Here is a 22,202-nt window from a genome sequence, read left to right on the forward strand (position 1 = left end):
ATGCTGCGCAGCTAGCGCCATTCGACGGCCAACACCACGGTTCCTGGTGTGTCCGCTGTGCCGTACATGTGATCATTGCTTGTACAGCCCTCTCGCAGTGTCCGGAGCAAGTATGGTGGGTCTGACACACCGGTGTCAATGTGTTCTTTTTTCCATTTCCAGGAGTGTATCTTTTAGATTAGATTAGATTAGATTAGATTAATACTAGTTCCATGGATCATGAATACGATATTTCGTAATGATGTGGAACGAGTCGAATTTTCCAATACATGACATAATTAGGTTAATTTAACAACATACTTAAGTTAATATAACAACTTTATTTTTTGTGTTTTTTGTTTTTCTTTATTTTTTATTTTTATTTTTTTATTTTTTTTTTCAATATTTTTGTTTTTTTTTCTTTTTTTTCTTAATTTATATCTAAAAATTCCTCTATGGAGTAGAAGGAGTTGTCATTCAGAAATTCTTTTGATTTCTTCTTAAATACTTGTTGGTTATCTGTCAGACTTTTGATACTATTTGGTAAGTGACCAAAGACTTTAGTGCCAGTATAATTCACCCCTTTCTGTGCCAAAGTTAGATTTAATCTTGAATAGTGAAGATCGTCCTTTCTCCTAGTATTGTAGTTATGCACACTGCTATTACTTTTGAATTGGGTTTGGTTGTTAATAACAAATTTCATAAGAGAGTATATATACTGAGAAGCTACTGTGAATATCCCTAGATCCTTAAATAAATGTCTGCAGGATGATCTTGGGTGGACTCCAGCTATTATTCTGATTACACGCTTTTGTGCAATAAATACTTTATTCCTCAGTGATGAATTACCCCAAAATATGATGCCATATGAAAGCAATGAGTGAAAATAGGCGTAGTAAGCTAATTTACTAAGACGTTTATCACCAAAATTTGCAATGACCCTTATTGCATAAGTAGCTGAACTCAAACGTTTCAGCAGATCATCAATGTGTTTCTTCCAATTTAATCTCTCATCAATGGACATACATAAAAATTTGGAATATTCTACCTTAGGTATATGCTTCTGATTAAGGTCTGTATTTATTAATGGTGTCATACCATTCACTGTACGGAACTGTATGTACTGTGTCTTATCAAAATTCAGTGAGAGTCCGTTTACAAGGAACCACTTAGTAATTTTCTGAAAGACAGTATTGACAATTTCATCAGTTAATTCTTGTTTCTCAGGCGTGATTACTATACTTGTATCATCAGCAAAGAGAACTAACTTTGCCTCTTCATGAATATAGAATGGCAAGTCATTAATATATAATAAGAACAACAAAGGACCCAAGACTGACCCTTGTGGAACCCCATTCTTGATAGTTCCCCAGTTTGAGGAATGTGCTGATCTTTGCATGTTACGAGAACTACTTATTTCAACTTTCTGCACTCTTCCAGTTAGGTACGAATTAAACCATTTGTGCACTGTCCCACTCATGCCACAATACTTGAGCTTGTCTAGCAGAATTTCATGATTTACACAATCAAAAGCCTTTGAGAGATCACAAAAAATCCCAATGGGTGGTGTTCGGTTATTCAGATCATTCAAAATTTGACTGGTGAAAGCATATATGGCATTTTCTGTTGAAAAACCTTTCTGGAAACCAAACTGACATTTTGTTAGTACTTCATTTTTACAGATATGTGAAGCTACTCTTGAATACATTACTTTCTCAAAAATTTTGGATAAAGCTGTTAGAAGGGAGATTGGACGGTAATTGTTGACATCAGATCTATCCCCCTTTTTATGCAAAGGTATAACAATAGCATATTTCAGTCTATCAGGGAAAATGCCCTGTTCCAGAGAGCTATTACACAGGTGGCTGAGAATCTTACTTATCTGTCTGCTCTTTCCTCTGCATTTAACAGTGGAATTTCCATTGCACTCTTAATGTTAACATCCTCACTTTTAATTTCACCAAAGGTTGTTTTACTTTCCTGTATGCTTAGTCTGTCCTTCCGACAATCTTTTTTTTTCCTATGTCTTCTTATTTTTCATGCGGCCATTTTGTCTTAGCTTCCCTGCATTGCCTGTTTACTTCATTCCTCGGAGACTTGTATTGCTGTATTCCTGAATTTCCATGAACTTTTTTGTATTTCCTTCTTGCATCAATCAGTTGAAGTATTTCTTCTGTTACCCATTGTTTTTTTGCCGTTACCTTCTTTGTGGCTACATTTCTTTTCCAATTTCTGTAGTTGCCCTTTTTAGAGATGTCCATTCCTATTCAACTGTACTGCCTACTGAGCTGTTCCTTGTTGCCGTATCTATAGCCTTAGAGAACAACTTCAAGTTTATCTTGTCATTATTTAGTACTTCTATATCTCACTGCCAATGGCCTTGCCGCAGTAGTAACATCTGTTCCCGTCAGATCACCAAAGTTAAGTGCTGTCGAGCTGGGCTAGCATTTGGATGGGTGACCAACCGGTCTGCAAAGTGCTGTTGGCAAGTGGGGTGCACTCAGTCCTTGTGAGACAAACTGAGGAGCTACTTGACTGAGAAGTAGTGGCTCCAATCTTGTAAACTGACATTCAGTTGGAAGTGTGGTGTGCTGCCAAGTGCCCCTCCATATCTGCATCCAGTGATGCCTGTAGCTGAGGATGACGTGACGCCAATCGGTACTGTTGGGCCTTCATGGCCTGTTCGGGCAGAGTTTAGATTTTAGTTTTAATACCTCACTTCTTTCCATATTCATTCTTTCTGACTAGTCTCTTAAACTTCAGCCTACTCTTCATCACTACTACATTTTGATCTGAGTCTGTATCTTCTGTTGGGTACGCCTTACAATTCGGTGTATATCTTCTGTTGGGTACGCCTTACAGTTCAGTATCTTATTTTGGAATCTCTGCCTGACCATGATGTACTCTAACTGAAATCCTCCCCGTATCACCTGGCCTTTTCCGAGTATACCTCGTCCTCTTGTGGTTCTTGAACAGAGTGTTCACTATTACTAGCTGAAATTTATCACAAACTCAATTAGTCTTTCTCCTCTCTTATTCATTGTCCCAAGCCCATATTCTTCTACTTCTTCCCTTACAACTGCTTTATAGTCCCCCATGACTATATGATTTTCAGCCTCTCTTATGCACTGTATTACCCTTTCAATACCATCATGTACTTTCTCTATCTCAGACTAGCACTGGCACAAAGGGCATTCCTGTCCAAGAGAAGTGTACTCGTGTCAAACATAGGCCTTAATTTGAGGAAGAAATTTCTGAGAATGTATGTTTGGAGCACAGCATTGTATGGTAGTGAAACATGGACTATGGGAAAACCGGAACAGTAGAGATTCGAGGAATTTGAGACATGGTACTACAGAAGAATGCTGAAAATTTGGTGGACTGACAAGGTAAGGAATGAAGAGGTCCTACACAGAATTGGTGAGGAAAGGTATACATGGAAAACACTGACAAGAAGAAGGGATAGAATCGTAGGACATCTGTTAGGACATCAGGGAATAACTTCCAATGTACTAGCGGTAGCAGCAGACAAATAATTGAGGATGTAGATTGCAAGTGCTACTCAGAAATGAAGAGATAGGCACGGGAGAGGAGTTCATGGTGGGCTGCATCAAATCAGTCAGATGACTGGAAAAAAAGGGAAAAAAAGTAGTAATGATGATGATGATGATAATAATAATAATAAGGACTTGTCTGAAATTTTCTTCATGGATTCTGGATGATGTACTTCATCTTTTAATCTTGCTCCTAAGATTTTTCTCGTAACTCTGTTCTTCAGTTTCTAATTAGTCTTTTAATGTTTTGTATCTCTGATGTAAGTAGTGTTCCTAGTTTTGGCACAGTAGTATAATGTCAGAGTGTAAGTTCCAGGAAAGGAATCTTTTAATATAATTTCAGGAGAGGAACCTATTATGATATTTTTTATGCTTTATTTATTTTTTTATGGGAAAGCTATTTCTATTTTTAGAAGATTAGTTTCTGTGGCATTCTTTTTGTTTCCATTTTCACTGATCCATGCGCGTTTACATTCATTAACACAAAATTCTATATGTACCTGCAATAAGATTTTCCATGTCTTTACTTCTAAAACTTCACAAGGCATTGATGACAAAAATGGCTTTTTTTTCTTTTTCTTCTAAATATAAAGAAAATTAAAGACCCACTTGAAAATTTCAGTTTCAAACCCAGTAACTAAAAGAACAGATAGTTGTGTGCTTATGGATGTTTAATTATTTGCAGACTGAAAGTGAAAATGAAAAATTAAACCGGGAACTAAAACGGTTGAAAGATGAAGCTTTACAAGATGTGCTGAAGTACTACAAGCAACGTTCTCCAAAGAAACCCACTGATCTGACAACTAAATTACAGATGAAGAAAATGGTTGAGGATCTAGAGAATGAAATTGGTAACTCTTTTTTGTTATTAAATTGTTGTAGTGTGTAGTTCATATGTTCCAAAATGACTGTTATGAGTAAACTGTACTACTGTTGTGCAGGAGACATCATGGTAATTTTGAACAAATCAGAAACAGAAAATCTGAGACTGAAAGGGCTGAAGGCATCTGCTGGTGTTGAAGATGATAAACTGCTGAAAGAAGCTAAAGATAAACTGGAGAAAGATCTGGAAAAGGCGACCGGCAGAGTAGAGGAACTTGAGAGGGAACTTAGAGAAGAGAAAGATAAAGCTGAGAAAGACAGAAAGAAAGCAGTGAAGGACAAGAAAGTACTTGAGGAAGGTTTGTAATTAATCATATGTATGGATTTTGCATTGATGTATATATTCATTTACTGCTTATTATTTACTTAGTGGATGCCATTTAGTTTTCAGAAATTCTATATATAAGTTATGTATAATTTGTGGAAGGGGTCTTTTGAAATGGATCGCTTATGTATACATTCTTCTTATTGGCGGGAAAACAACTGCAAACAATTCCATCAGTAGCTTTCTCTTACTTTCCAAGCTTCAGAGGCTATGGCCAAGCCATTTCTTTGATATACCCTTTCTGCCTGAAGTACTAGTCCAGTAAGCTATGCAGAAGAGCTTCTGGTGCATTTGGAAAGTAAGATAGAAGTACTGTCATAATGGAAGCTTTGAGGATATGTCATGAGTCCTGCCTGGATAGCCTGTTAAAAGCAAGGATCCAGGTTTGAGTCCCAGTCAGTTCTAATCTGCCATAAAAGATTCAAAATAGGCTGTTCAAAAACTGAAAAAGGAAAACACATCAACAAGCAGTACAAGGCTTTATCTGCAGCTTTAATCCAAGCTGAAGCTAAGATTTTGTTTGCAGATCCCACTAAAGCACAGAACATTCCTACATTTTTCTCAGCCAGTTCACATCATATTGATCATTCTAAGCATGAGGTTGTCTTCATGACATGGAAGCAGTTGAGGCAGATGGACCCTGATCAAAAGAATTTGAAGTGAATTATTACAATCATTACACACCAAAGCATATTTTAATTTGGAAAAAGAGGTCTTTTTTGGAAACAAATGCCTGGCTGTAACATTCATTTCTATTAATGAAGTAACTGCTCATAGTTTTATGGCCACTAAGTTTTGATACACACTTTTTCAGAAGAGGCACATAAAGTACTTGTAAATAAGAAGCTGTAATGATCTGTCATTCACAAAATCTACATCTACATACAAACTCTGAAAGCTGCCATACAATTCATGATGGAGAGTACATTGTACACTGTTAGGTGTGCCCTTTCCTGTTACACTTGAAGTGGAACAATGGATAGATGATTGTCTAATGTATCCATATAAGATCTAATTTTTCCTGTCTTGCCTTTGTGGTCCTTTACATGAGACACTGTTGGCAGTACGATCTTTCTGCAGTCAGTCACAAATTCCAGTTCTGTTAACTTTTCTCAATAGTGTTTCACGAAAAGAACATCATTATCTTCACTCCAGAGACTCCCATTTGATTTCACAAAGCATCTCTGTAGTACTTGCATGTTGATAGAATGTACCAGTAACAAATCTAGCAGCATGCCTCTGAATTGCTTTAGCATCTTCCTTTAGTGTGACCTAGTGGGGTCCCCAAACTCTTGAGCAGTAATCAAGATGAACCACACTGTTGTAGAATTCCCCAATAAAGTGAAGTTGACCATTTTCCTTGACTACAACTGACCTTATGCCCTCATTCCATTTCATATCGCTTTGCAATGTTACACCTAGATATTTAATTGGCATGACTTTCTAGCAGCACACCACTAATACTGAATTTGAATATTACAGGATTGTTTTTCCCTCTTGTCTGCACTAGCTTACACTTATCTATATTTAGAGCAAGTTGTCATAATACAACCAAATAGAAATTCTGTCTTAAGTCATCTTGTACGTTATTGTCACACAATGATGATGCTTTCCTCTACACTACAGCTTCATCAGCAAATAGTCACAGATTGCTGTTCACCCTTTCCATCAGATTGTTTATCTGTGTAGAGAACGAGTGGTCCTATCACGCTTCTCTGGGCCCCTCCTGATGATGCCCTTCTCCCCGATGAATACTCGCTATCCAAGACAACATACTGAGTTCTCTTACTTAAAGAGTCTTCGAGCCACTCACATATATGCTCAGACTTCTGTTATCAGTCAAACACATTCTGGGAATCTAGGAATATGGAATCTGTCGGTTGCCCTCCATCGATTGTCATTAGAAGGATTTGGTTAGAGTAGGTTGACTGTTCACTAGAACTGGAATAATAAAAAGACTGATGAAAAATTTGCTATTATTATTTTGACAAAATACTGAATAATGAGTTTAATGCATATTGTGAGAAGGGAAAAAGCCTTTCAAAATTCTCATCATTCGTTTCCATGATAATATTTCCAGCATCCAACTTCCATAACTGAGTCAAATAAAAATATTGATGACAATATTATGAAAAAGATGGACTGCTACTCACCATATACAGGAGATTTTGATTTGCAGACAGGCACAACAAAGATACAGCTAAATATGTGAGCTTTCAGCCAAAAGGCCTTCTTTGTGCATGGAAAACATACACACATTGACGTAAACACAATTCACACACATGTCCATTGTCACTGGACTGTGAGTAACTGCGCCTGATGGAGAAACATCTGGGAGGCGCAGGTAAGGAGAAGACTGGACTGGGAGGTGAGGGATAGCAGGATAGGGTGGGGAGCAGATGATGGGATAGGGTAGGGTAGGGTGTAGTGCTGCTTGTGGGAACTGGAGTGATCCCTCCAGAAGCACTAAACACTTTGTTGCCCTTACCTGCTTATCCCTCCCCTTCCCAACCCAGCCCCCTCCTTACCCTCACCTCCCAGATTGTTTCTCCTATCAAGTGTAGTTGGTCACATACTGGCATCGATGGTCAGAGACAGTGGCCATGTGTGTGAGATGTGCTTGTGTGAATGTGTGTGTTTTCTGTGTTAGAAGAAGGCCTTTTGGCAGAAAACTCACATTTTAGCAGCCTTTTTGTTGTGCCTATCTGCAACTCAACATCTCCTCAATATTGTGAAAAGCGATCTACGCTTTTCACAATATTGTTGTTATTCCAACCTGGATTTTCCATTGTTTAAAAATATTAATGATATGTTTATGGCTCTTAACAGCACTTTGATATTGTAGTCAATTGACCAAAGTTTATTGTCACAGCTGAAGGTCTTTTTTTCCCAAAACTCTTTGAAGCTAACCATCAACATGAAATAATATCATTCCAGATATATTGAGAAAACTGTTGCCTGAAGTTCCAAAATATGTACTGCCTGTGCAGTAGAAGAACAAATTGGCATAAAACAAAAAATTCATTGTACCTGTGTTGATGAAGAGAATGTGTATGAGGTTCTGAGCTTCCATTACAAGGAGGCTAGTGATATTAATCATTGGGATATCACAGAGGGTAATAAGAAGGAAGAAACTGAAGATAAGAAAGTTCAACCTGCAAGAAAACTGATGAGGAAAATGGTTAAGGCCTTCCAAATGGCGGCTACTGTAATGACATTTTCTCAAGACATCAATCCTGCGATGATAATGAGAAGAGAGAAGTAGAACATGTTCTAAATTGCAAAATTTGCATGAGCAGACTTGTGTTTCAGTTCTCTGGATTGTATACGAAAGAGGATTGAGCGTGCTTGTCTCTATTAGATGTTTGCTGTATGAGCATATTCGTCCTCCAAGTAAATATAAGTTGAATGTGATTACTGTTCATTCTCAAGGTCAAAAACGTTAGAGATATTCTAAGGGTTTCAACACTAGAGTTAATGCCATTTGTGATGGATAAACAGGCTCCATTTTCTTTACTGCCATGGGTGTACCTTGAATGAAGAGCATATTGTATTGAACACATTGTAGTGAATATACTCTATGGCTTCAGCCTTATTATTTAGTTTGTGTAGTAACCAGTCAGCAAATATCCAAGTTGTTCATTGTTCTAGTTGTACCTTATCCAGGTACACACTTTTGATCCTCAGGTAACATAAGTATTCTTTTTTTACTTCCTGGTCCGCATTGAGATGAGAGGTATAGAAAAACAGTGAAAAAAACATATTGCATTTGTTATTGCTTTCTTAATTTCATAAAACTTTGAAATACAGACTTACTATTGCTTGGGAAATGAACAATACTTTGTTGTTGCTTTCCTCATATTGTTAAAAATGACAGCTTTCATTTACAATAATTGTTGTGTTACATCTCTAAATAAGCAAAAAAATACTGAATCCATATCCATTTATATTTTAGGTAAGAAGAAATCTGATGAAGAGAAGCAAAAACTGGAAGCAGAAAAGAAATTGTGGGAAACAGATAAGAAAAAGCATGAGGAAACTGTTAGAAAATTGGAAGATGAAAAGAGGAGAGCTACTGAAGAAGCAGAGAAACTGTTCAAGGAGAAACAGATTCTTGAAGATCAAGTGATTACATTAAATGCTGAAAAGGGTAAGACACTTCTGAATTTATTACATGAAGACTATTTGGGTTATTCATTTAGGGCAAAATATGGCATTAAACTTAAAGGAAAGAATATGATTTGAACCTGAGTGGGAAATACTGACTGATGACACATGAAAGAATAACATACAAAAGAATATATTTGCTGAAAAAAAAAGGAAATGTTGTGTCCTAGTTATAGCTAGACAGCTGTTCTTTACTTACAGCTAGGACTTCGTAAGATATGAAAAGAGTAACGGAACTGGATAAAGTAAGGGTAAACAGATAAATAGGTAGGATTAGGGCAGAAAAAAGAACTGGATAACTAAGACATGCAATAAAAGAAGAATTGAGAAAACAAGTGTGGTAGAAGATGTGAAATGGAGTAAGTTACTATAGCAGAATAGTTTTAGGAAAGTGCATTTAAGTACATTCATCACAAATGTCAAGTACATGTAGAGGATAACAAATACCCACACATAATTGGAAGTGTTGGCATGGAACTTGCCTACACATAACATTCTAAGTGAAACAGGTAATTGTAATCCGATACAGTTGGAGGAAGTATTTCATATAAGACTATTTCAGATAGAAACTCATACTCTCTTTGTCTGTGTATCTGCCATGCTTGGGTTGATAGCTTTATTTTGGCATTGCCACAGCACTTTTGCTTTTTAATAGTGGTGGTACTGCAAATGTGGAAGACAGCTCATACTATGCAATATTTTGGCTGCTGATGGGGTACCCTTTTGCTGAAATATAATGTGAAAAATTCATATGTTATGCACTCAGCTACAAACAGTGGTCTGCTGTGAAATAATTTTTCCTTTATATGAATTCATTCAAGCTTGACTGACTTTCTTACACATATATTTGATTTTTCAGCTGCAGCTACTGTGAAACAAGATGAAATTACTTTATTTGTGAAAAGAATAGAAGCACTGAAAACAGAGTTGGAAGAAGAGAAAAAACAAGGTGTTGAGCAGAGGAAGAAGCTTGAATCCCTTCAGAAGATGGAACAGGAGAAAAATAGATTGCAAAAGGAGGTATAATATTTCCTATTACAAATTATTTTGTATTTTCAGAACAAATCTTTCATCTCATGATAAATGTGCACAATACAACACAGGATTGTTTACCTTATCCACTCATCTTTGTTTGAGATTTTTATGGAATTCCAAAAGCATTTCATGTAGATGTCAGCATGGCGTATACTAATAGGTCATGATCAACACTTCCCCCTTTCCTTGGAAAGAATTGGCACATGAGGAAAACTCTTATACAGTGTGTCTATTGTTGTTACTGTTGTTTTCATTATTATTGTCATTATGTCACTTCCATTTCTTTTGTTTTATTTTCTCTCAATAAGTTGCATGTGTGTTGTTCTATGACATTCCTTTCAGGGGTCTTGAAGTATTGTTTTTAGAAGGAAGATGCCAAATATTTTGAGCAACGATCAACCATTTCTGAGATATTATGTTGTATCCTTTTTTGTTTCATTTGAACTTCATCAGTAAAGAAATTTAATTCAAAATACTCAAATTTATTCTTAACAGAAACTTAATCTTTATATGAGCACCAAAAAATTTCAGAAATAACAGCACTTATTGCTGTTGCAATGTTCTGTCCAGAGTTGCAGCTTTCAAAGACATGTGACAAGTCTGTGAAACTTATCACTAACAATTGTTTTTTACACTTCCCGGTCCTTGGTTACGAAAATCATTCTTACACAGTTACAGAAGTGATCTCTTTTTGTGTGCAGAATCAGGCAGCAAACTGTTGTGTATTTCTTATGTGATAATGCTATGGGTTTTCTTTGAAGGTGAACGGATAAAGCATTGTTTCATATCTAAAAATTTTCAGCTACACACTTTCAGCTTTCTGAAGAAAAAGATCTTGTTGCCACTCAGAGTTGTTTGATGAATATCTCGCTACCTTTATTTGTGAAAAATTGAACTTCAAAAAATAAAAATAAAATTACTTTGTTTTCTTGGGTACCATCACTACACCAAAAATTATTTTTGTTTAGGTCACAGAAAATAGTACAAAAATGGCAGAACTGGAAAAGAAAGCAAAGGAAACTGAAGAAAAGTTGAAGAGGACAGAAAGAATTCTTTCAACAAATAAAAACAAAGTTTCTAAATTGGAGAAGGAGGTTTGATTTAATGTTTGTTGTTCTTGTTTGTCTTTTGTGTAAATTAGTTATGTTCATGTTACCTTCAACTTTTGGTGTTTAGTTTATGTTGATTTTGATATTTATCAGTCTCTTTATCTTTCTTTATTTACTCCAACCCTTACACTCAACTCTTCTGTAAATTTGTCCTTTCACGTTTAACCTTTCTTTCTAACTAACATGGACAGCTAGAGGAAGAGAAGGAACATGCAAGAGCAGCTGAGGTGACTCAGCAAGGTGTGGCAGCCAGTTGGCTAGCTGAAAGAGATGGACTTAAGCAGCAGATTGCAACACTTCAGTCGCAGATAGATTCCTTGGAAGCAACACTTGGTGGGAAGACAGTGCTTATTGAACAGCTGGTAAGATACCAACTGTGAATGAGTGTCTGTTGTTAAACACAGGAGAACACCTTTAAAAAATTTAAGTAAAAGTTGGCAATTCTTTTTATATGTTCATTAACATAATTTGAAACAGTATTAGAGTGACTACAGCAATTCATAATTTGTCTGAGAAGAAACATCTTCGCCAACCACCTGATTAATCACTCAGTTTCTTGCAGCAAACTCCTAAGTTTAGTGCACCATATCAAAAACTGGTGAAGTCATATGGTGTTGAAAAAGTTAAGTGATAAAAATGTGTTAAAATGGATAAGAAAAGTTAGAAATTTGCATTTACTTGCATTGGGTTTAAAACATCAGATGAATAGCTTGCATAACACTAATAGTAAAATCAAAATAAATTTACCATTTTGAGAGCAATATCCTCACAAGAAAAATCAAGACATAACTCGTTACACACTTTAAGCATAACAACTCAGTACAAGTCAAGTTTTCAGTAGCTATTATGCATTTTGCACCAAAAGTACTTAATAAAATCCTTGAGCTTTCTACAGACGTAATCACTATTATCTTCAGATGTTATAAATACTGGCTGCCAAGAGTGGCCACGTACTATCCTTATTAAAGATATGGTGTTGGTACCTCCTTTGAAACTGACCTAGAATTGTCAACGTGCTTCATTAGTTTTGCTCAATGTCCAGAGCCTGGCTCCATGACCTTCTAAGTCTGCACCCTGATCTGTATTGAAATGATTGCACCATAATCAAATCTCAGTTGCTTCTTTTACAAACAAATTGCAATGGGTTATCCTGTTAGCCATTAGTCCAGTCTTTTCAAAAAGTTTCTTTTGGGTATTCTTAGGGCAATTTTATGCTGCAGCTGACTTATTTAGATGTTTTTGTTGCCTGCAGCATGTATGTGCTGCAGAGTATTCAGTTTCACTGAAAATAGTTTGGTCCATTTATATACTGCTGCACATTGCTTGACTCACTTTCCTAAGCTTGCTTGATTTCGCCAGCTCAATAAAGTTCTAAAGTCCTGCTGCTTCACATATATATGGTGGACACCTTTCCACTTCCAGCCGTCACTCGTTTTTGACTTTGAAGGCTGTGGGACTGACAATTGCAAAAGATCAGAAATCTGATTTGTGCTGATGTGGCTTGAAAACTGTGAACATTTTGTTCATTGTATGTTTCTTATGGTAAGAAGTAATCTCGTGTATGTTAGCATGAATATAATGAAGTAAGGTCACTGTTTTACACCCTGTACGTAGTGCAGTAGAAGCAATCTGTGATTTTTATACTTCCTGAATGTGAAAAATCATAGAAAAGGCTGAAGAGGATTGGATCCCTGCATGTCATTGGGACAGCGTATCATTCATGTTAATGAACATGGCAGGTGGTGTGTGGTGAGTACATAATTGCTAATGAACTTGAGTTTATGAAGACATTATTCCAACCTCCACTTCATCATATCTCTCACAAATATCAATAAAAAGAGAATAAAAGAAAAAATTTCTGTAGCACTCAAAATGTGATGAGATTATATGTAGACATTATTGTTGAAATATGAGCAACTTTGAATAATGAGGATTAAATCATCTTTCAAAACCTTCATGTACCATTTGGTAGTCATCACGCCATCAAGAAATATCGCACCGATTATTCCATGACATTGCGCGCCACACAGTCACCCGTGAGGGTGAAGAGACTTCTTGATCATGAAATGTGGACTCTCAGTCGCCCAAATGCGCCAGTTCTACTTATTGACAAACCCATCCAAATGAAAGCAGGCTTTGTTGCTAAACCAAACCATACAGTGCATACTAATTCCCATCATGCCCAACGGCCATGCAGTTTGAATGTCTTAACGCAAACTGTTCAGAAGTTATAATTATTTTATTTAATATAATTCAATAATTGTTACACTGTACATTGAATCCACTTGTCATCTCCATGGCCTAGTGATCAGCATTGCTGAATATTAACACTGAGGTTCCAGGTTTGTTCCAAGTGACCAACTCAATCTTTTCTGTGATACTGTGATAGATAGATCTAGAAAAGAGTCCACTGACTCTCATGAGGCCAAATGAGAAGCTGCATGAAGCAGCAAAATTTACATGCAGTGCACCAAAGTGATGTCAAGTTAAAAGGTTTTTGAAAGGCTGAGAACACCCTGTCGTTTATTTATTGATTATTGGATCCACTGTTTTAATGAAATATCTGACTAAATACATGACACAACATTTTCAGAGATCAACAACATAAATATGTTGTTTTAGGGCAAGAAAGTTGAAATGTCACATGACAGACAAACATTGCGTTCATAATTCAAAATGAGAACAGTGAATAAAGTTTGAACATATCTTTATCAATTTTTTAATTTCTGTGTAGATATTTTAACATTCCTTTTGCAATTGGGTCCTTACATGAGGCAATAATAAAGTTCATGCTGTCAGCTTAATGGAATATACTTGCATCAAGTACATAAATATGTGATTTTATGGTATATAATGGTAGAAATTTGAAATAATGTCATACGACAGGCAAGCATCACGTTCATAATTTGGAATATGAGCAATAAATAAAGTGTACCAAAAGTGTTGATTTCTCCCACCAGTGACACCCTGATGAGTGCACAATAGCTATTTAATAATTATTTAATTGTGTAGGTTTCCATGGCCAGTCAGTTGACATAAAGGCAACCAGGTGCACTGCTGTATGCTGTGGAGACAGTGCTGGTGTGGTACCGAGCAACAAGTGAACTCTGTTGGACAACAGCTCTCAGTATTTTTACTTTGTAGTCTCTGCCAGTCCAATCAGAAGAAGCTATTAATGCTTTGGATCACTTGTGTGGCCCATATCTGTCATTGGTGCACCATGGTAACCCTGTTTTTTTTTTTGGGGGGGGGGGGGGGGGGATGACATTGAATGTTTCCTCTGTTTATAATGCTGCTTAATCTTGAGGTCATAATGACACAGTTAACATTTATCTGTGACTAAAAGTCTTGGTGATCACGTCACCAAAAAGATTATCAGGATCATGTAGGTAAAACTGCTAAGTTTTTGATTGCGCAGTGGACAGAAACTGCTGAAATGTCTGGAAACTTATAAAAAATATTTATCACCAACCTATGACTAATGCACACCTTCTCTGCTATCGATTTACAAGAAGTGTATTGGTCATCAAACATTTGGACCTCTATTTTGCATCAATTCTTGATTTTTGACTGAGAGATGGACAGCCTGTCATGGTTCATCTTCCAGGATTATTTATCCACTTTGGAAATGCCTCATTTGATCACAGTGTCATACTTTGGGACATTGTTTGTGTACATAAAAATAGCATCCCATGAATTTCCTGAAGTAAGTCTGCTTCTTTAACAAAGCAACTTTTATTTAGCACATTTTATTTACAAATAAATCACAGAAAGTGATAGTTCCTGACTCTTCTGGAAGCACAAAACACCAAGAGACATCTGTAGGTGGATAATTATTTGTCTGAACAGTACTCTGAACATGGTGGAATAACCCCATGTACTACATGTCTGTGTTGAAGAACACTGTGTGTGGTTTTGCCTGGCAAACATTCAGATGCAAACCGTGGTCTTGGTGCACACATATGACATCAGTTCATTCACTGAAAACACAGCTGAAAACACAATGGGCAGTTGAATGGTGAGTGAAGGCAGTCACACATTAGGCAGACAGGCAAATCTGTACACTAGCCGGATGTTGGTGGCAGGTAACGAAGAGGTCCAAATCATGGTTCGGGAGAAAACCATGTACTGTAGAGACATTATCAGTAGATGCACTAGGCAGCTTGCTCTAAAACTTGGTGGGTTGACAAGTGAGACTGTGGCAGTCCACAACAGCCCTTAAATCTGCTGTGTATGGTTTGCCACGTCATCTGGCCTTGGTAGATGTATCTTTCCGCACAGTGTTTAGCAACCTCATCAGATGTATGCATAATTATATTGAGTGATCCATCAATGTGATGTGATTACAATATTTTCTTTGTATTTTTTTTTCCTTTCAAGAACAGGGAATGACTCAATGCTTGAACTTCCATTTTCTCAAGAGGATGCACCCTATTTGACTTTGTACACAAGTGTTTTTCTGTGGAGGAATAACAGCGTAAAATTTAAGCCTGAAACATTTTTGTGCAATGCGGAGAATGAATTTATCCTTTATTGTTGCCCTCCATAATCTAAACTTTGTGCCCGTCTTTGTGGAAGAAAAGATGGAGAGAAGGAGACATTGCACAGTTGACATGGGGATGTGGGTAAGGAAAAGAGCCTGAATTTCAAAAGGTATATCAATAGTGTAAGTGGAAGTAGGTAAAATATGAAATGTTATGGAAAAGACTGCCCTACTACAGTATTTACTGGCAGTTTATAGAGACATTTGAAAAGTAAGTTTTTTTTCTAAATGTCAAATTTAATTTCTGCTTCAGAAATTGGTGACCATCACATGTTATTCGTAGAATACAGCTTAGTGGTATACAGGGTGAACCACCTGAAACTTGCACCACAAATATTGTGGAAATGGAAAGTGCTATTGATGTGCAGTTTTCACAGAATGGATTTATAGTCAGGCACTCATGATGTTAACCAATGAACACTTGTAATAATACTTAGAAAATGTATTTTTTGTGCAAACATGCACTTTTTTAAGTGGAACAGTGCCTATTGACATTAAGAAACTAAAAATAGGGTAAATTACAATGTCAATGGTGTTTGTTGCAGGATTCTAGTTCGAGTCAATTACGAGATATCATATTTTAAAAAGCTTTTATACTGACACTTGTTTGTTTACATCTACATCTGCATGATTACTCTGCTATTCACAATAAAGTGCCTGGCAGAGGGTTCAATGAACCACCTTCAAGCTGTCTCTCTGATTTTATCATGATGATCATTTCTCCCTATGTAGGTGGGTGCCAACAGAATGTTTTCGCAATCGGAGGAGAAAACTGGTGATTGAAATTTCATGAGAAGATCCCGTCGCAATGAAAAACGCCTTTGTTTTAATGATTGCCACTCCAATTCATGTTTCATGTCTGTGACACTATCTCCCCTATTTCACAATAATACAAAATGAGCTGCCCTTCCTTGTACTTTTTAAATGTCATCCGTCAGTCCCACCTGATGCGGATCCCACACTGCACAGCAATACTCCAGAATAGGGCGGACAAGCGTGGTGTAAGCAGTCTCTTTAGTAGACCTGTTGCACCTTCTAAGTGTTCTGCCAATGAATTGTAGTCTTTGGTTTGCTCTACCCACAATATTATCTATGTGATTGTTCCAATTTAGGTTATTTGTAATTGTAATCCCTAAGTATTTAGTTGAATTTACAACCTTCAGATTTGTGTGACTTATCGCGTAATCAAAATTTAGCTGATTTCTTTTAGTACTCATGTGAATAACTTCATACTTTTCCTTATTCAGGGTCAATTTCCACTTTTCACACCATACAGATATCTTATCTAAATCATTTTGCAAGTCGTTTTGATTGTCTGATGACTTTACAAGACGGTAAATGCCATTCAGCTTGAGTAATTGCTAGGTACAATGTTTGTTATGTTTGGTTACAGTGTGCTTGTGTGTTCCTTGGGAGTTTTGCAACTTATTAGTCAATTAGTGTGTGACAGTCCAAGCAGCAGGTCATGAATGGATGATGGGATTTATCAATGCAGAAAAAGCTGACACGCTCCTGGTGTATGAAGAATGTAGAAAGAATACAGTTCATTCTTGTATGGTGTATGCAGCAAGATATCGCAATAGACCTCAACCATGTTGCCAATTATTTATCAACCTCTTCAACCACTGTACAATGTAACAGAAGCAAACAAATGATGACAGAAGAGGGAGAGATTAATGTTCTTGCTGATGTTGTAGTTGATCCGCGTGTTAGCTCCCACACAATCACATGAGGAGGTGGCATGAGTCAGGCAAGTGTCCTACACATTCTCCATCAACATGGGTTCCATTCATGTCACATCTGTCCCCATAAAAAGCTGCACGGAAATGATTGTGAGAATTGTGTTGACTTTTGTGCGTGGGAATTAAGACAGGATACACAAGATGTATCATATATCTAAGCTGCATATATCAATCATGGCCAGGTTAAACATGTGGTGTGGGATAGTGAATCATCACCTCATAGGCCTGTTTTTCATAGACGGAACACTGAACATGCACAAGCATCACAGCCTCCTAACAGAAGATTTTCCTCTGGAGACCAATATGATGGCAGCCTGTAGTGCACAAAGTACTACAACATATCTTCATGAGTTGTTTCCAGATTATAGGATTGAACATAGAGAAGTTGTACCTTGGCCACCCCATAGGCTGGATTTGACTCCTGTAGACTTTTTCTGTGGGGGAAGATGAAAGACGCCATCTACAAGGACATGGCAACTACACCCAATGATATGCAATGACATAATACTACAGCCTTCTTGGACATCTCCACTGAAATGCTGGCACAAGAGTAGCAGTCCTTCCATACCAGACTGGAAGTGTCTGTTGCTGCTGCTGGTGGTTATGTTGAACACAACCTGTGATGGTCAGTTGTCTCATTACTGTCAGAATCAACATAACTAGTGTATGTACTTCGGTCGTTCTTTAATGTGTGCTACCCCAGCTACTGTACAAGTGTTGGAGTGGAAACTTTTCAAAATATGATATCTCATGAATGACTATCATTATAATCCAGCAACAAATACCATTGCCATTCAGATCTACCCTACTTTTAGTTTGTTAATGCATACAGGCATTGTTCCATTTCAGAAAGTGTATGTTTGCACAAAAAATATGCTTTCTAAGCATTATTACAATCAGTGAATGAGTAATAGTTTGAACTCATGACTACCAATCCACTCTGTGAAAACTGCACATCAATGGCACTGTCCTTTTGCACAATATCTGTAGCGAAAATTTTAGGTGATTCAACCTGAATAAGGGGTGATCAAAAAGTATCTGTTCGAAGGCCTTACCGTCCAGAATCAGTATGCCAATCACGAAAAATCACAGTGAACACTGAGGTAATCACCCTCCCCCCTCCCGATCATAAGTGTGAAGATGAAGAGGAGATGGTTGGGTTGATATGAGGCAAAGGGGTACTAATATAGGACAAGGATAGACATTGTGAAAAGGTTTATCACATGAAAAGCTTCAGTAGGGAAGTGAACAGAGAATAATGTTCAGCTCTGTTGGAAACAAGGTACAGTAAAGGCCTAATATGGAAGAAAAATGAAAAGAAAATTGAGTGGTCTGTGTATAGGCTTATACATACACCAGGAAAAGAATGGTAGCTATAAGCCAGTGGCTTCCTGTGAGTTACATGTTATTATCCATTATGGATCATCCAGCAGCAGATAAGCAGCTGTCTTTCTTCATTTTTTGTTTATTTTTTTCCTTTCTGTGATTTCTATTGTTATAAGAAGTTAATCAGCAGAGGGGAGAAAGATAATGGACAAAGTTTGAATAATGGAAGATAATGCAGGTCAGATGAAGATTCAGACCTATGGGGTCACAGGGCATGTTGCAAAGTTGCTTCCATATATGGAGCTAGTGTTTTAAGGAGGGGCACAGGTGTCATGGGCAGTGCTGAAAACATTGCAATTAGGTTCCACTGTCAGTCATGTAGATGAACATCATCATTTCTTGGAAGATAATTTCACTTGATGTTTTTATAATATGTATTATATGCTGGCTGTTATTTGAAGAAACATTTCCTTTCTTCAAAAGTAAGACAGTGATCCTGATGGCCTCTCTGCCATTTTCTTCTTCCCATGGTAAATATAATGTTCTAGCTTGCAGAGCTTTGTTAATTATATGTGAATATTCATCTTATTTGAATACCACTTGCGCACATAGTCATTCATGTTGGAGGTTGTCAGACATTATATGAGCCATGAAAATGAAACTTCTAGTGGCAGTCATGAGCCATTGCGACATATATCTAAAAGTATAAATCTGCATTGGTGGACTTATTGTAAGCACAATGTTGTAGCAACCCCTTCCATTAAACTAGCAAATCCAAAAAAGAATTTCACTCTGAGGAGAGTCATTGGTTCACCTTCACAAAGTCTGATAGATGTTTAGCAACAATATTGGAAGCAGAGATGATATTGTCCAATGCAAACGTAAAACTTCTGGAGCTTCCTGGCTGCCAGGAAGATGACTAATATAAATTTTTAGTTGTACTCAGCAGAATATTTTCTATTTAACGATGTGAATTTACACTGGATGCTGTCTAATGGGGAAAGCTTTCTGGCAAATAGTTCATTATAATGCCAACATAGAAAGCAGGACATCAGTTATTAGACCATCAATAGTGGAACAGCTGTTCTGCCTCTGACAGAGAAACACATGCCTCTGAAATGACAGAAGTGGAAACTGAAGAAGTGATGTCTTACAAGTGTAACCATGGGAAAACTAGATTGATGCAGATGTGGCAGATGATGGGACTAAGATTTTACAAAGATTTAATGCGTGCAGAATGCAACTGTAGAATAATGTTAGACATATTTTTTATTCTAGGGCATAAAATAAGATATTCAAGATCTGTATTGACACTGTACTACAGCCTTTCAAGATGTCAGTAGTACTGAATAGTGAAGGGAACACTTTTCGTACACAGGGGATTAGAGAAAATGAGATATTTGTTTCTTCACCATATCACAGAATACTTCCAGCCTACAACTGCTTTACTGTGAGAGAAGCCATTTGTTACATGTACAGGTGAAACACTTGTAAGGCAAAGTAACAGCTGCAGAACTGGACATGCTGCAGATGTTTCATGTATCTAATATAAACAGGGACTTCATGTGGGTTGCAAAGATATACATTAGTTTCTACGAAGATGATTGCACCAAAGAAGCTTGTGAAACAGGTGATTAGTATCAAAAAGTAAAATACAAATGCTCACATTGCATACAAAACTATGTAACATTTCAAGCTACAATTTCATTAGAAGTATATTAGTGAACTGTAGTAAAGGAAAATGAAATGTAGTACTTGCATAGAGACTGCCTCACAGCACAAAATGCTAAAATATAGGTCTGTGTTAAACAGTTTTTTAAGTAACTTTTTATTCATAGAAAGTTGTTTTAAATGATTTTTTGCTTTTAATAGGAAAAGACCCTTAAAGAAGAGAGAGAAACTGTTTCCGATGCCACTGAAAAGGCTCGTTCAGCTGAAAGGAATGAAATTTCTTCACTGCAGGACAAACTGTCATCTAGCAAAGGGGAAATTGAGGAACTGACAAAGAAGCTAGAGAAGGTAAGTGACTTGTTCTTTCAGAAAATGTTGAAGTGTTGGAATCAGTCTTGTGCCTTAACTGGTAAAATTCACTGCCTTGCTGAAAAAGGAATATAGCCTTTTGCAATGTACAGTTGTGAGTATTGTTTAGTTTTAAAGCAAATTATGAGTGAATAATAACAGGTAGTGCAACATTAGCTAAGTTTGTGGTTTGAGCTGTTCCATATTTTACTATGAGAAGAAGGAGAAACAATCATTGCGTCAAAGTGTAGGACTATATTTGTCACACCAAAAATAAATTTTTAAAATGATACACTCTGCTTTTAAGTCCAGCCACTTTATCAAAAGTTTTTCTTTGGTTGCCCTAAAGTGTAGTTCTGGAAGGTCTGTATATTACCCACCTGCAGCTGCCATGATTTCTGCGTTGTATTCAAAACCTTTCGCAGACACAAATTTCTTTTGACCCTCAGGTTCATTCTACCATCTGTCTGTCTGTGTGGCAGCTTTATTAGATTCTGTAGCCTTTTCTCATGTTCACATTCTGTCCTGCACTGCATTTTTGAAAATTTAATACTGTGTCCTTCAATGTACTAGTTGTAGGAGTGATCTTTTGCAGCCCAAGCAGGGTGTCATTTTATATGATTATCATACCATAATTAAAGAAATAAATGGCACTATTTTGAGACACAGGGTGGCTTTGATCTTCTCAGGAGGTATCCTGGCAGAAAACTATGCAGTATTTTCTTCTCTGTTCATATCCCTATGACTGATGTCTCCAGAATATTGTACTTCCCATATCGATCCTTTGTTTACTTGTCAAGCCCAGTCGTATTGGATAATGAAAATTTGTTACTAAATAAATGTCTGAAAGTCTCCTATCTGGTCACTAGAATGATTTTCTTGATGAAGTCACCAATCTAAATTATAATTTGTTTTATATTTAAACTAATGTACTTGTAAACTAAACAGATTAAAAGTTTTATTAATAAATAATAGTAGCTGTAAGGCCATATAGCAATTAATTTATGCCAGGTCAAACAGGGGTTTTGTAAACTATCTGTTTCATGTATGAACTACATATCTCTGGGACTCTTCCAGTGAATCTCAGTCTGCTTTCTGCATTTTCGACAAATTGTTTTATATGACCATTCTAATTAAAATTAGTTCAGATGCATTGTCTCTTTTCAGTGACTGGTGAACAGTCATATTTGTGCAAAAATGGATAACATTGATAAATATAGCAAGTTGTGTTTCACAGACCACTATTTACAGAACCCACATTGACACCTACAGAGAATATTGTTGATATCCAAATATGTCATTATACACAAGTATAAAATGTGTACCATAATGCTGCAATATATGCATCAGTAATTTATGCCTCTTATTCACAAAGTTTCTCCAAAACATGATTCCTCTTAAAATGGGAATGACCTGCACAATTTTAGAATCAATTGGAATGTTTCATTTCATTAGTAATCTATGACAAACATGTACTATAAGTGGAGCTAGTTCTATATAGAATCATACATGTAGCTTATC

At 36.7% G+C, this 22,202-nt stretch overlaps 1 protein-coding gene across 2 annotated transcripts in view; it reads left to right on the top strand.

Annotated features, from left to right (window-relative positions):
- LOC124774718 (trichohyalin) overlaps nt 1-22,202 on the top strand; it is a 402,178-nt gene that overhangs the window by 291,533 nt on the left and 88,443 nt on the right. For both annotated transcript variants that reach the window (XM_047249503.1, XM_047249504.1), the window contains exons 19-25: nt 4,219-4,384; nt 4,475-4,714; nt 8,696-8,890; nt 9,767-9,927; nt 10,911-11,036; nt 11,243-11,413; nt 20,535-20,681. In XM_047249503.1, coding sequence (XP_047105459.1) covers nt 4,219-4,384; nt 4,475-4,714; nt 8,696-8,890; nt 9,767-9,927; nt 10,911-11,036; nt 11,243-11,413; nt 20,535-20,681 — 1,206 coding nt within the window. The remainder of the gene's footprint in view (nt 1-4,218; nt 4,385-4,474; nt 4,715-8,695; nt 8,891-9,766; nt 9,928-10,910; nt 11,037-11,242; nt 11,414-20,534; nt 20,682-22,202) is intronic.

The sequence above is a fragment of the Schistocerca piceifrons genome, chromosome 2 (genome assembly GCF_021461385.2).
Source record: "Schistocerca piceifrons isolate TAMUIC-IGC-003096 chromosome 2, iqSchPice1.1, whole genome shotgun sequence".
NCBI classification, from domain to species: domain Eukaryota; kingdom Metazoa; phylum Arthropoda; class Insecta; order Orthoptera; family Acrididae; genus Schistocerca; species Schistocerca piceifrons.